We start from the raw sequence: 16,099 nt of genomic DNA on the forward strand, positions 1-16,099 counted from the left end.
TGTTTTGAACCTCCCAGACAGATTAAATATTTGTCACAACTCAAATAAAAAACATCCCACTGTGGTCTTGCATGTGTCAGAGAAGGACCAGCCTGGTGTTATCAGGAGCTCACCAGACTAACGAGCAGTGAAGAGGGTAATAATTGCAGTTTTTAAGAGGACAAAATGTGTTTGGTTGGTTGTTGGTTGTGGTGCCCTCTCCAGATGTTTGCTCACACAGTGACCAATCCGTGCCGTGAAACAATCAGTCTCAGTCATTGTCCATATCCTGCTATGGAATGCTGAAGGAAGCTGGCTTCCTGTTCCATTTGACTGGGGTGCAGTACAGCCCGTGTCTAAGACTCTGTAAGCTCCAGGCCTTCCCTTGTTCAGGAGCCTATTCTCCTCGAGCTTCCTGTCCAGCCCATTCCCAGCATCCTGAAGGACACACCTGGACGTCACTCTGTTGTTCAGCTCTCAGGATGAAGCATGCGGAGGGAAGTAACAGCATGATGGCTGAGAGTAAATGCGAGATCATTTGTAGGCAAAAAAGTCTTGTTTATTCACTTAACGGGAGAGCATTTCCAACAGTTTATAACACTTTACTGAATTAATGTGGAGAATCACTGAAAACTAAGTTAACACTGACTATAAAAACTATGGTGTGTCCTTTGTGTTTTTCGGTTCAACAGAACAGGTTTTTGCAGGATTTGAAATGGCAATAAAGCCCAGTTTCTCACTCGGCTGGTAGTATAGAGAAATAAAAAAGGAGTCATGGAAATTTCACCAGAGGTGAGATCAGAAACGTTCCTATGATAAGTTCTTCTTTCTGTACCTTCGCCAGCTCTGTTTTGGTAACAGAAGAGTTATGGTGGTATGAGAAGGTGCATTTCAGAACACCAAGATAAGACAAGAATCTGTGGAAGATAAGCGAAACCTTCCTTTCCATGTCGATTAAGGAAGGAAATACCATGGCAAAACTATTTATTTTATTAAATAATTTACTAAAAGCCTAAGCAAAAAAACAACTCATAAAAACACTCTGCATATTTGATATTTAGGTTTTCAAAACACTTTTTCATGAGGCCAAAATACAGTGTGTTCTCAGCAAAGCAATTGTCATAGACTTGGCCTTAATGGAGTAAAACCTCCTGTAAATCAATGTTTATTATCAACTCTCTGTACCTTTGAAAGCCTACTATTAACAAGGATCAAGTAACAGACATGTACAGTATTCCCTAAATAAAACCTTGTGCAGGTGTTTGAATTTTGATGAAGATGAAGGAAAACGCACGATGCCATGATGAGTTCTTCCCAATTTGTAATTGTGCTGTTATTTACACAAATAGAAAGTTCTAATAAATTGTATAACGGAGCAAAATGAATGTAACTGTGTTGTCTTACATTTAATCTCCATGAAAGATCGCTGTTTTTTAATTACCCAAGACTGCACAGGTTCACCATACCATTTTTGTTGAATAACTCTCCTGTAGGCAACAAGCATCTCTGCTCGCTGGCTTTGTCGTGACGTGCCGCTAGATTTTTTTAATTTTCTTCTGACATTTTCAAAATGACAGCCACAGCCAAGGGTCTTTATCGTGATCTAGTGTCTGTATTCTTTAATCTCGCCTTGTAAAAGGATTAGATTAAACCTGCCCGTCATGTTCTACCTTTTTGTGAGCCGGCCGAGGATTGGGGGTTTCTAGGAATTACTCTGGGTATCTGAGCAGAAGCACAACGAGCAGAACTGGCAGCGGTTTACTGCTCATTTCCAGTCCCACTGCCATCCTTATGAAAGGACAGCCATTAAACTACGCAACGATTAGCAATTAACTCAAATCTCTCCGTCATGGATATACATTACTCTCATGGAATGCCCACATAATGGGAAATCTGCTTAAGCCACTTGGATCATATCCCATAACATAACACTAACATTCAACCCTAGAGCTTTCGTTCATGAAGACATATAGCACGCTGAATATGATGATGTACAAGCGGTGATGTAGCTTGTATCTTAGCCACCTTCATTTCTAATCTCAATTGCCCAACTGAGGCACCAGACGAAATATCTAACTGAAAGATGTGTCAACCAGTAATACATATTACTATAACCATTCCTTTCAAACCAAGATCAGCAATCTATGTCTGGATAACAAAAGGCACGTCATGTTTAATGTTCCATGTGGGCTTTTGAAGCCCATGTGAAAGCTACATGGTAAGTAAAATTGTATTAATGGGTCCTCTTCTTCATACACTGGTCTCCAAAATCAACACAGCACAGAAGTAAAAAAGATGCTATCTTTGCATTCAACAAAAATGTTGAGATGGAGAGATGCCAGCTCTGATCAGTTTCCCTTTGCTTCAAAGTGAAGGATCTTTAGCTACATCGGGCAGGCTAATAATTCTCTAGCAGGGGAAATAAAGAGGGCAGATTCTTCGGGACTGGTGGGTACATATTTAATTCACAACGATTCACAATATTTTAGCTTTTAATAGAATTCCAGGGCTTCTAGATTTAACTTTCTTCTTCATAATGAAAAAAAATCAAATAATCTGTTTTTTCATAGCGACATTAACCAGTTTATTATAGAATTTAATTACCTTTTCGATGACAATACGAAGACACAGAAAAACAGCCCGGTATTAAATAGCAAGGTTCAACGCAAGTGCACACTGTATACAGGCATGATGATGACTGCTGTGTGTTTATAGCATACATTACCCACCCAAGACTATTTCAAGCCGGATAAACAGCGAGAAGTTTGATCTACGCAGAAAAGCCTGTTTTAAAAATGTTCTATTCACCTGCGATTTCGAGTTGTAATCAGTTCAAGGCTATTTGACTACCCAAATTTATTAGTGCGCTTTTGAGACACCTGTTTTACACACGGAACACGAAACAGAGCAATAAACCCTATGTCAAATAGCCCAGTACCCTGTAAACCTTCCAGTGTACAACTTTCAGAGCCAGTGCCTTCAGACCAAAGTAGCTTTCAGTCTAAGATAATACCTCATTTTTTTCCACATTTTTTCTCCCCGAGGACGAAACACAAGAACACATTCATCTCCAGTCGGAATAAAGGAGCAATTGTTATCACCTGGCGTTGAGCTCTTTTCAGCATCGCCGATGATTATTAGAATTATTGGCTAGATTTGCACCGAAAAACTGCATCCAATAGTTCAACACGTAAGTTTGGCGCATCATCTGTTACACTGCTGCTACCCCCAAGCGGTATCAATAGCAGAAATAAAACGTACCTGTAAATCCGCATAACAGTGTCAGTGACAGCAAGGTGCCAAGTTTCCTACAAGTCACCGTCTCCATTGCCAGAGCCTAGCAGGCGCTGTTGGATACAAAGCGCTTTTAAGTCCAAATGTATCGCCTCTCAGCTGAGTATTTCCAGTGTGTCTTTCCGTCAGTTCTCCCTCTGGACTGCAGGGCAGCAGTTTTGGAAAGTTTCCCCCTGGAGAGCCGGGCAGTGCAGCTGGCAGGAACGGCGAGCGCGGAGCCCCTCAATAACACGGGAAGAGAGAGAAAGCGCACAGGCTGGAAAACATCCCGACGCCCGTAGCGCACGCTGGCATTGACAGAGCGCTCCCGGTGGTGTGCTGTCCTGTAACAGTGCACCCTGTCAGACAGGCAGCGGGCGGCCAGAGACTTTTCCGTCCCGTCTCCTTGAGTTTCTGCTTTGCCTCGCTTTCTCGTTTTCTCTCTGTATACTCTTCAACGCAGCCCGCCCGGAGACTAGAGTCCGCTAGCGCTCGCAGCCCACCTGTCTGACCGCGGTCGGACTCTCCATAGCGCCGCTCGTCCCATTCTCCCCGGCACCTGTTCGCCTGGCACCGCCTTCAGCAAAAACCGGACCGCCTCCTCTCTCCCACAGGTGCTCGGAGATCACCCCGCCTCCCCAGCCAGCTCGTGTCTTCGGTTTTCATCTTTTTCCCAGCTTATTTTTTTTTTGTTAAATGCTTCGTTTGCAATGCAAAGCAGAAAGAGATTTAAGAGATCGCTCAACAACGCAAAAAAAAAATGTAACACTGGCAGCAGCAGTAGCAACATCTCATGTTAAAATAGGAACGTTAATAAGACCTAAAAAAGGAGAAAATCTGTTTTTTTTTATTTCTGGTGCATGCTGAACATATGTTAATAATATCACCATAATTTTATTTTTGAGATAAATGCTACACGTTTATATAAGCTCAAGACGCAAGAAGGCTCTGAAGTCGAGACGCACGCCTTAGCAGAGCCTATTTTTGTAAGCAGTGAAGACAGACTGTTGAACTAAAGTTGGGCATTTTAAATCGTTTCTGCTCTTTTCACTTCACGCTTTACCTTCCCCGTGGCCATGGCGACCATGGATTGAAACTTTAGCCCGATTCATGGTAAAAGACAGACCCGTGTGTTGGAGTACGTAAACTAGCCTTTGATAAACGTGGACAGTAACGAGGAACACCTGACAATGACCCAACAACATGTGGTTGGTAAATGTGACGGTTTATCTACCACAACACTTCGTGTTCGTTGCTCTTGAAGCTTCAGATCAATAGGGACTAAAAAGCTGTAAAAACTGCTCAATCACAAGCTTGACTGCTTCTCACCCATACTTAGGTTCATTAAGTAAAAATAAGTTTTATTAAAAGGGCAGCATGGTGGTTAGCATTGTCGCCTCACAGCACTGGGGCTCTGGGTTCAATTCCTGGGAGTCTCTGTGTGGAGCTGGTGTCTTATCCACCCCTTTGCACAGGTTTCTGCTTCAGTTTCCTCCCGCAGTCCAGAGGCATGCTGGTCCTGGTTTTCTGGGTTTCTGTCTGTCTGACTGGCTCTGGCTCCCCTGCAACCTGTGCTGGATAAAGAGGTTAGAATATGGATGGATGATATTAATAAATGTGCTTAATAACTATGAAGAATTTCAACAGCACAGCTGCTTGTTATCACTTACCTTTGAATCTTAAGTTGTATCGGCAACAATTATGTTGATATTCTTATTCTTATTCACTTACACATTTATTTGTTATTTTAACCAGGACATGAGGTGTTGCACTGTTACCCGAAAAGTTTAGGAGAAACAAAAAAACAATCCCACGCTTAAAGAGACTTGGAATCAGGGCAGTACCCCAGAGTGCAACAAGTCAGGAGCACAGAAAAGCAGTCAACCCGATGTGAAGCTCAGAGCGATAATTTATGCTTCTGAAGACTTCTGAAGGCCAACTTTGAGTTTAATAAGCAATAGAATCTCAGCTGTAACGATGAATCAATGGCGAGAGGTTTCTTAATTTACAACTCACGCTACCTATGCATGTCAAATTAATCTCAGTTTTGATCTTATATAGCCTAATCTAAGGCATTGTAAATGGTACAAGTGTCTTCAACTCCTGTTCTTCCTCTTTTGCTTTTTTTAATGTACTGTTCCATCAGAGCTTTCCAGGTGTTTTCCGAGAGAGCAGAGTGCAATATCCCCAACACTCAACGCGGCAGAGGAAAGTGGAGAGAGGAGGCAGGCTAGCCCACAGAGGTGAATACCTTTCCACTACTGCTTCTGGGGTCTGGGCAGGTTGCCATAGAAACGTGGCTGAAGTTAATGCAGCAAGACTGCTCAATTATTAGAGGCGGATGAGCTCACTTCTGCGATTTAATCTAAGCTTATAATCCGAATTTTCTGAATTTGCACTCCGACGAAGAACGAGAGAGGGAGAAATGGAGAGAATGAAGAGAGAGTGAAGGGTAAGGAAGCAGGTTGGAAGGGACTGCTCATAGTTCTTGTCAAGGAGGAATAAACACAGTTAATACAGGTGGTGAAACTGACAGCAATAGATTTAAAAAAACAAAAGAAATGGGTAAGGACGTTTTATTTTTGTAAGAAGGTCTATTTGGCTTTATTAGAGAGCTCTACAAGCAATACACCCATGCTGGCAGAGTTCTTCATGGTGCCCTTTCACTAGGGTAAGTAAAAGCTTGCCCTCCACTGCTATTCAGTCATTTCACATTCCTAAAGAACTGAGTTGTGTTCTTAACTGCCAGGCCTTCTGCTGGTTCACATCAAGAGCCCAGCACGGCCCACAACTGTCACTTAGAAGCACTGCTTTCCGCTTCACCGCGGGTCTGTTCGAAGCTGTAAGCAGATTAAAGCGAGGGATCTGTTTCTAAGAACCAGAACCGGCACGTCACTGCGGAGATGATGCTGCGGAGGAGCAGGGGTGAGAAGGGGAAGGATGGTTTAGCAAAAACGATGGCAGGATTTGAGCTGATCTGTACCCGAAGCTGAAATGTTGTGTTTCTGTTTTTTTTCTTCTCTTTTCAGCTTGCAATGAACCTGTACTTGTTCCATTGCAGACTAAAACCTTGCCTGGCTTCACAACCAGTGTCCATTGAAATATTTATGCCGACTAGGTCTGTGATTTTCACAGTACAGCTGTATGATAAAAACACAGAATGGTGGGGGTCTGTCCGTGGGGGTTAAGAGGTAACCGACCTGGGTCCAATTGATCCAGACCTCTGCTGCCCGACTGCAGCAGAAGGAAGGAGAGGACATATGTGGGGGCTTCCTGCTGGATAATGTGGGATGCTTCCTGTCCTATCACAGGAACAGGAAGTTAATAATTGAGTGGTGAAAAAAAACCTCAAAATGAATTTTTCATCCACTCCTTCCCCCCCCTGTTTTCTCTCCCTCCCCCCTAAAACATTCTTGGTTTTCAAATCCAAATAAAAATAGACAGCTTTTTGCATTTGTTTTTTTTTTTCATTTCCAAGGGCTCACATTTGAATTTAGGTCAAGGCTTGGAGAAGCCAGAAAGAAAAGGAAAAGAGCCTTCTGCAGCGGAGCCTGTGGTTCTGTAGTGACAAGCAGGCTGAAAGGCACTTTTCCTCCTAGACTGGAACAGTGAGACTCGATCTTACAGCTGTGCTGTATTGAGGTTCCCACACAGGTAAAGACATCCCGAAATCCTTTAAGAAACGGATTGATGGAATTCTTGAGGCATTAGGCTACTAGCAATCAGAGCAGTAAGGTGGACTCTTCAGCCCAGTTTTTTTCCAACCTTTTGTGATTGTATTCAGAACTGGAAAGGCGCCTGTTTTTGGACACTGCAGATAATGCAAACCGAAGGAGCAAGCTGACAGCCAGAATTCTGAGCTCAGCACTACAGCGTCTGAAATGGATAAGAATAAGAAATTGATGGCAACATGAAACTGGAGACGTTTCCCAGCTTTGTGTGATGGGAGGACTGGCTCTTTAGTGTTGATCTTATTCGAGACTATGTTTTATATGTCTGGAATGGTCTCACTAACTTGGCCTATTTTGTGCCGGACATCATCACCTGTAACACAGCTAAGGGAACCTTCGGCTGCGGATCTGCATTGGCGAATTAAAATCTGAAATGACTTTTGTGGTAAATGATCTGATTAATTCATTGTAATGAAAGGCCCCTTAAACCCTAGCTAAGGATTTTTATTTTGCTAACAGAAACACTTTGGTTCCATTTTCTGACTTCTTAGGGAAATCAGAAGCTGGTGACAAGTTTAAATTATTAATTGCTCTTCCCTGATGCTGAAAATAATGCACAGCTTTCACCAGGGCTGCATGCCTCTACACCCTGCCTTGTCACTCAAGACCCTGCTTGTATAAGCAGTAATTGAAATTGAAGGTGCATTGTTTTTTTTATACACATAACCGGTATATATCATACATTATATTTATATCCTACATTGAACGCAATCCCATTCCTGCCACCATCATTACCTTCCCTTCAGACAGATGAAGATCATGATTTAAATGAATAATCATCCCACAAAGGCCTTTGATCACCACTCCCCACTAAATACCCACTGTGGCCATGAGAATTTCATTTCATTGGTATCGGTTTCATTTCTTTCCAACAGTTCACATACATTTTTTTTTAATACCACATTGAGCAATGGTAAGGAAGTATTTTAATTGATTCTATAGGGACGTGTCACTGCAATGGATCTAATCTCATCTTTTGGAGAAAAAGTAATGTTGCAGGGCCCGGCAACTCAACCTGTACCCTCTCCAATCCACTTCTTTGCCCAGCTGTTTAACTGTCATGCAGATCCCGCTAATTAGCAATTAAATAATTAAGGAGATGGTTACAGTAAAATTCTGCAATGGAGAGGTCTCCATGTAGTTTGAGTGTTGTTCTTGAAGTGTAATAAACATAATTTCTCAAAAATAAGGAAAAATGCTGACACACCGAAAAGGAACAGTCCTTTTTGTCCTAATAGAGGAACATCTGAAGAGAGCATAAGAAAAGCTCTAGTAATAATTCAAGGCTTTGCTTTCACAGAAATCTGGACTTGTCTCACATTAAAATTTTCCATTTTCATAAATGTCAACTACAGAGTTAGCACAGAGCCTAGGTTAATTATGCATTACAGCCCATAATATCTTCTTTAAAAGGAGAGAAGATGAAGGAGGCTCAATTAGAACACTCAACGCAATTCCTCTCTAATGTTATGAAACAGACCAGTGATGGAACCTGTTCATTTCAAATCACAGTGTGAAGAGACAAGACAGAAAATGGCTGTAACGACACTTTCACAAACATTAAGCTTCATAAAAATGAGGGAGTGCACAGTGCTTGTTCCAAAGGGCAATCATAAACAGCCTGCGTTATAAATTAACTTATAAAGCCTTATAAACTTATAAAGCTTTCTTCTTAGTCACCAGCTCTACCTGTTAAAATGATACACAGGTTCACACAGGTGTTTGACAACTTGTTAAGATACTACAAAGGATGAGATACTCTTTTAAACTGTATGCAATTTACACAGCTGCTGGCCTTATAAAGTTACACTGCCACCTACTGACGCACAACCACAAAAGTCCTTATAAAACGATTCATGTTTTTCCTAAACCCAATTCAATTTGATAAATAAGAACAACTTTCCTTTAGCCTGTGCAGAGAAAAAAAATCACCTAGTTCTTTTTGTAAGGTTAAGAAAAGAACCAGAATATATTCGTTAGCATATAGACCATCCTGCAATTCTTGATCATTGGCTGCAGGCGGTGTCTAGCCAATAAAACATATGACTTCACAATGTTTGACGTTGTAAGTAAGTTGAAGATAGATCTGCCATATTCACAAGCAGCTATCCATACATAACCATGACCCTTAACAGACTATAAATACATTGCCTTCTCTGTACTCATTTTTAGCCAATAACACGAGAACAAATTAATTAATTATTTATCGGGAAGAGCGATTACAAGTTAGATTGTAGCCAAAAAGGTTTTAAACTAAAATAAAATGAGTTGTAAATTAAAAAAAATCAGCTAAATAAAGGCTGAGTTTTGAAAGATTGCCCAAGGATGTTGAGGAGAACATCTGACTTTCAAACATTCACAAATCAAATTTGGATTTGGAATGCAATGAGATGTTTCTTTTAAGATGTCATTGTACTGACAACTAGCTGCCCAAATAAAATGTGTGAAAATTGATGTTACAAATACAGCTAAGATGAAAAGAAAAATGCAAAGGTTGGAAAAGTCAGACCAGGAGATAAAAACAATTATAAACCACACTGTGGACCTCGTAGTTTTAATAAATGCTACAGATTTATTTCTTACATTAAAAAATGACACTATAAAAATGTCTTAAATAACTGTTGAATATGGGTTTTCTGCTTATAAGACTTCTACAACCATTGAGAAAATGAAAAAAAAATCAAAATCAACAAAAAGGGTCATTTTCATATATGTAACAGTGTTTTACTTAACTTCACTGGATTTAAGTGTTATGCACTTTACCTGTGAATATTTTCACAGACTATCAAGAAATAAATAAAGGACAGGACTTATCTGCACTCAAATGGAACTACCAAGTAAATTATATTAACATTCTATACCTTCCCCTCATTTTTCCCCAATACTGCAGGACAATGTCCAGAACAAATCGCCTGTTAGGACAATAACACTTTGTGAGACATGGCAAGAGATCCAGTCATGTCATTCTGTAATGTAATTCTTTTTTTTTAAGTTTCTTCTACCTTTAAAATTATAAGTGTAAAGACAATATCTTTTAAAAACCGTGAGCGGTTTCATCAGTTACAAACATCCCGACAGCTTCAAACACTCCATTTAAACATCAGGCAACAATTTTACAGCAGTCGCAACAAACTTGCAATGCTGTACTTACATGTATGAAAAAATCTCCAGAAAAATAAAGTATTTTGTTCTATGGCATTTACCACACTGTTAAGCCTGACAGACCTTTTCGCCGAAGAAACTTAACATCTTTTATCTTACTTAGAAACCAGCTCTTTAACAGTAGAAAAGTGGCACACTCAGGTTTTCAAAGGAACCAGGGACATTGATTTCATAGCAAAGAGAAAATGTCTGCTCCCCAAGAAAGGAGAATGTAAGTACTAGGATGATTTCCTTTCACTCTTTCATAAGAGGGTTCAAATTTGGCGTGTTTCACCTGCAGCCGAGAATCCTCCGTATAATTGATCTTGTGGTTTAAATCTAGTGTTTGTGGTTTCTGTTTCATGCTCTCAAAGTTAGTTGCAGGTTGGTTCAAAAACAAAGAATTTGATTTTCCACGATTTTCTCAGCCACAAAGCATGAGGAGTTGCCAAAGCACCCACCTCAATCTCTTCATGCCTGGACCTCCCATTAACGAAATAAAATTCGAAAAACAGTGTCATTTCTCATTATTACAATGCAATAATTTTGAAATGGGAAGCAGCTGCGCATCATGAAACTCAATTGACTCCAAAAAGCTTTTCATTATTAGCAGGAATCCAAAACTCAGTCAGGTCCAGCAGCTCAGTCAGCTCTTCTAAAGTCCTCAAAACATTAAACTCCCAAAACCTATTTTGGAAGTTTCTAAAGAATGTATCTTCTGAAAAGAGTGCTGTCTTGGGCATTGTTGTGCATTTCACAACAAAAAACCTACAAATCAACAAAAAACCTACAGGCCACATTTACATAACTTTTATCTGATATTAATGGAATGGATAATTTACCTGTGGCTGCATAAGAAAGGTGTATTTAGCTTTGAGCAGATATTTAACAAAGGGCATTTGGATAACTTTAAGACTATTTTGTAAAAAGAAATATCCGGTCAAATGAAAATACTACCTAGCAGGTTAGCATCAACAGTGCAGGGTGCAGCTGCAGTCCTTATCAGTAGAGGGCACTGGTGTGTCAGTCATTAAGGCCCAACTCCTCTGAAGCTGAGATCTGTTACCAGCGCATTCAGCGAAAGAGCTCAAAACTCCAAACCAAAACCACGTTTCAAGTGGCCATTCTTAACCTGAAAAGTCGTAGGACCAGCAGGAAATATTTTTCAGATAATCGCCACAGCTCAGTACTGCTTTGCAACTCTGATGTACTAACAGTGGGGGAAAAAAAAATGCTCACAAACTTAAAATATTTTGAAAATATCCTGGTTACCAGCCTGGGAAGCAACAAGGTTAGCAGAAAGCTAGAGAAATCTAACAATTTCGACTCGTTGGCAATTAATTCATTTCTTCGTACCTTTACCACCTCAAAGGTACGGCTCTATGCTATGCATCACAAATCATTTAGGAAAATGGTGTGCAACAGCCCTTGGTAGCTTTATTATAATGGCACTTGGCACTTTCCTTCATGACAGAGGATAGAATCTGGATTGAGTCTACCCGGAGACATAAAATCCCGCATGAAAGAAAAATTGTACATTTTTCAGCTGTGCACACACACAGGCTCCGCATTACTGAAGCCGGAAAATAAAAACCCATATACCCCGAATACACAACAAGGTTCTTTCAAATCGTTTTTTCCCCACATCTTGACAATCCTGCATCAGCTTGGACTGCACGCTGAGCCAAATCGTGCCGTTTCTAGCAGAATCAGAAGTTTCTCTCCATCGTTTGTGAATGGTCTAGCCAGCTTGGTCAGAACTGCAGGAAATGAATCTTGACAAGAACACAGAAACATGCTGCACGTATCCATGATCAGCGTGATCCTTTCAGAAAAAAAAGACTGCAATGCCACGTTGTGATGAACTATGAAACCCCAAGGAAATGGGGAAAACAGTGTCCACCATACAGCCGAAGGGTTCGGATTTTATTTGCTGCCGGCTTGCATCCTGTACTGACAAACCACTAAAGGTGTATCGGAAATGCCTACGGATGTTTACTCAAAACAGAACTTAAAAGGGCAAAAAAAATTGCAAGTCTGCTGTTGGGAAGACTAATCTATTTCCCTACATTATATCTAGAAAAAGCCAGCAATGTTGTACTGGACTGAAAAAAAAAAAGACAAAGCATCTCCAAAACAGCATGACTATGGGGAGCATCTCGTAACAGTTTCAAACGAAAAATAATCAGGTTGCCTGTATTTACGACCCGCCGGACACATCGTCACGACCCTGAGGGAGGCCGAGCGGTGCTCCTTCTCTTCCAGAGCTGCCACCAGGGCCCTCACAGAAAGCTCGCCGACGGCCGGCCGACGTGCAACGCATAACTCGCACCCACCACGGTCGGTTGCTCATTTATTGTGACATCGACAATGTAAACAAATACAAGAAGGCGGCTTGGAAAAGACAATACTAAAATAAGATACTGTGCTTAAAAAAAATAAAAAAAGATTTTATTACAGTTTATCAAAATGACATGTCTGGAAATGCTGGAATGTTCACACAATTCAAGGCTTGAGATGTCAATATATATTTTATATATATATCACTATACTGTTTATCCCTCCACTTGTTCAGTTACTGTGGTCTTGCTTTTTTGCCTCTCCTTTACCTTGGGATCTTTGCTGGCACGCGAGGTGAAGCTTAGCTTCAGAGAAAAGAAAAGGCAGTTTTCAGGACTGGCTGAAGGGTCACCCTCCATGAAGTGGGAACAGTCCCACTTTCCTCAGCTCGCCCCTTCTTTAGAGAAACACACACCACCTCCCTGACAATGTGATGAATGTAGCTGCAAAGGGGGTGAAGAACAGAAAGAGGCCCATCATGTTCGTTTTACATCCTCAAGTCACTGGAAAAAAAAACAACAACAACAACAAAAAAAAAAAAAACGGGCCGGGGATTTAAAGTGTCTCCTTTTTGTTAAACTTTAAAGAATAGCCAACGGCAATTTCTAAGCACTCGACCAAAGAGCCCGCCGAGAGGAAGTCCAGCTCCACCTCGATAAATTTAATATAAATAGCCAGCCGGGGGGAGCCCCCGCTGCAGTTCGAAAGGAGGAACTTCGTGACGGCCGACGACTCCCCCCTGCTGTAGTATTTGCCCGAACTCTGGAAGTGCTGAAACAAGCACTGCTGTAGAGTCCTGTCCTCGGCAATGCCGAGGTAGCAGTAAGTCACTTTGGGAGACGCCTCCTCCTCCGGCTCCTGCGGCTCGGACTTCTCTGAGCTTTTGTCAGGCTCGCCCGGATCTGGGGAGGAGGAGGCGGCGTCATCGTCGTCGTCGTCGTCGTCACCCGATTTGGACGTCGCGCTCGGGTCGACCTCCTCATAGCCTATAGCGTAGAGCCCGTGGGTTTTGGGGATGCCTCCCGGCAAAAGGTACTGTGCTCCGTTCCCGCCCCCCGCTGCCCGTGACTGTGCAATGGGTATCCACTCCACCTCCATGTGCAGTTCCAGGCAACGGGCCTCGCTTATGGTGATGTCCAAGAACTTGTAGTAAACGTTTTTCCAGTTCATTTTCTGTACCTTGGTCATGATGACCCGCCCTTCCGTCTTCTCGGGGTTGAAATACTCCCGTAGGCGCTTCCCCAGGGGCACCTGGGAGCTGATCTCGGCGTAGTGGTAGCGGATCTCCTCCCGCCAGCGCGTGTTGTAGCCCACCCCAAAGATGGCCAGCTTGTTGGAGAGGTGCAGCCGGGAGAAATCTGTCCACGTCTGGAAGTGCTCCCATTTGATCTGCACGGATTCCAGGATGCGCATCACATTCTGCATCACTTCCTGCCTCCTGGAGAGAGACGGGAGATTCAGGTCACCTTTGCAAGGGCACACGGGGGCCACTGGGAACGGAGATTAGAAATATCAACAACTTCAGCTTCTTTAACGTGGTGATAAACACACATGCATGATCAGCAAGGCATTCAGACACTTTAGGGAGCCACCTAAGCAGACATGCAGCTCACTGGGAAATAAATCCAGCAGTCACTGGGCTTCTAAAGAGATCTGTTCTCCGTAACACCACAGGTCTGAACAACTTTATTACTGACCAGAAAGTGGATTTTTTTTTTTATTCATTGCAACGTGGCACCTATCGAATTATCTCTCGTTGTTGAATGCAGCTACTCCTAACACACACGGCTGTATTGGCAAGTCTTTTTAGTGTGGTGCTTTGCTGGTTATTCATTAGTGAAAAGCTGGTCTAAATGTAAATCCTTTGCAGAATGGTATATCTTTTGATTTTTAATATGAAAAGACCTCAGCCTATGCGGTGTTTCTAATTTACTGTCCCCCCCAGACGTTCAATTAGGCTTCTACCAAGCTTTCACTGCTAATAACTGCTTTGTTCAACCTATCCAAGTCTGTTATTTCTTGGGGAATATTTTTCAGTGTGCACTGGATTCTCTTAACCACTCAAATGCTGCTCGTTTCATATCTACTCTGGACTGTTTCGGCTTTACTTAGCAAGTAAGCATTTCAAGACCTAAGCATCTTATCAGTTCTTGTGGTGTTAGCACTTCCAACCCACGCACATTTGAACCGAGAGTTTCTGACCACAAGAAATGTCTAACTCTGCAATCTTCCCACCTTCTGCTAAAAATAGACTATAACCTTCCTCGAGAGTCCTTTAGTCCTCTAGTGCTCAATACAATACCCAATTATCTAAAATACTGTCTTCTGGAACAATGTCAAATGTTCACACATTATTTCACAATAAAATATATTAATAACCAGTTGCAGAGTTCAGAATCAGCAAAAATGTTGGAGCAGGTAGCAGCAGCTCAAATATAATCTCACCTCGTATTTAATGAGCTCTTTTAATCCTTTCAGTCAGGGTTTAGACAGACAGCGCAGAAACAGCTCTTGTTAAAGTTAATGGTTTTCTGATCGTTTTTAGCCGAGTTGATTAATTTTCTCACCCTTCATATTTACGTGCAGCTTTTGATATAGTCTTGATGAATTGGTTGTAAATTTATCAAGGGATCAGTGGTCCTTCACTGTCTGGCTCCTATTTTGCTACCAGTGCCCAATTTATGAATCTTGGTTGCTCTAAATCTAAATGTTGTGAGACATACCTGGGATGTTCATCAAGGATTAGCACCAAGACCATTACTTCGCAGAACCTGCATTTTGCCTTTTAGATCAATCGCTGGAATGGACTTGGGATCTACTGCCATGCTGATAAAACTTATTTGCAGACCAGATTATATACCGATATAATTGTTTACGCATCTGCTTGACATTCAAGATATGATTTCAACAAGTCTTATATTGAACTGTGACGAAGGTGAGATTTTGCTTCCATCATCAGCTAGCCACGTTAGTGACATCAGTGCTGTAGCTGATGGTGGTGCAATCAGATCCTGAAACACTGGCATTGTTTTTTAACTTGTCATTGGAGGTCGCCAGAATCACCACAGCTGAAAGCTGGTGGAATTGAAATTAGCTTGTTCTGGAAGGCAACGGTTTACACCAGAGCTCATTTACAACTGCTAGTCCTAAGGGGTGCGTACACTTATCCAACCCATTTTCTAGGTTGTCATTTGTAATTACATTTCAGAACGTTTGTTTTTCATTTGGAGGTTACGGGTTACAATGTATAAATAAAGGTAAAATTAATTCCGATTTTATGTTAGACCACAAAATGTGTTCCTTTGGAAAGGGGTATAGTCTTTCTATAGGCACTGAATCTACTGAAACTAATTAATTCAGAATCCATAAGACATAACTGATCAGAGCCACCACATACAACCTGTGATAAAAAAATATCGAATATCTATTGCAAAAGGATCAGGCAGGTACTGAAAAGGTTTGGAAAAGGAGATCAATGCTAAGTGAGCATCCTGTTATTCATTCACAGACAAGTGGAGGATGAGCTCAAGGGAAAAAGTGCACATCCCCTAGGATCAGAATGTCTATTCATCAGTACTTACTGGAGTTCTTCTGAGGATTCCTGCCTTAGCTGTAGTGTTCTCTTCTTAGAAAAC

General features: G+C 41.6%; 2 protein-coding genes across 2 annotated transcripts in view; both read right to left on the reverse strand.

Annotated features, from left to right (window-relative positions):
- Positions 1 to 3,833, reverse strand: part of LOC148816850 (endothelial cell-selective adhesion molecule-like) — a 47,480-nt gene extending 43,647 nt beyond the window's left edge. Inside the window, exon 1 of the mRNA XM_088939447.1 lies at positions 3,241 to 3,833. Coding sequence (XP_088795573.1) covers positions 3,241 to 3,307 — 67 coding nt within the window. The 5' untranslated portion in view covers positions 3,308 to 3,833. The remainder of the gene's footprint in view (positions 1 to 3,240) is intronic.
- Positions 3,834 to 13,018: 9,185 nt separating this feature from the next.
- Positions 13,019 to 16,099, reverse strand: part of msantd2 (Myb/SANT DNA binding domain containing 2) — a 10,327-nt gene continuing 7,246 nt past the window's right edge. Inside the window, exons 3-4 of the mRNA XM_088939449.1 lie at positions 16,046 to 16,099; positions 13,019 to 13,902 (exon numbers count right to left, since the gene is read on the reverse strand). The exon at positions 16,046 to 16,099 is cut by the window's right edge and continues 10 nt beyond it. Coding sequence (XP_088795575.1) covers positions 13,020 to 13,902; positions 16,046 to 16,099 — 937 coding nt within the window. The 3' untranslated portion in view covers position 13,019. The remainder of the gene's footprint in view (positions 13,903 to 16,045) is intronic.

Source organism: Atractosteus spatula, chromosome 22 (assembly GCF_055471065.1).
Source record: "Atractosteus spatula isolate fAtrSpa1 chromosome 22, fAtrSpa1.hap1, whole genome shotgun sequence".
NCBI lineage: Eukaryota > Metazoa > Chordata > Actinopteri > Semionotiformes > Lepisosteidae > Atractosteus > Atractosteus spatula.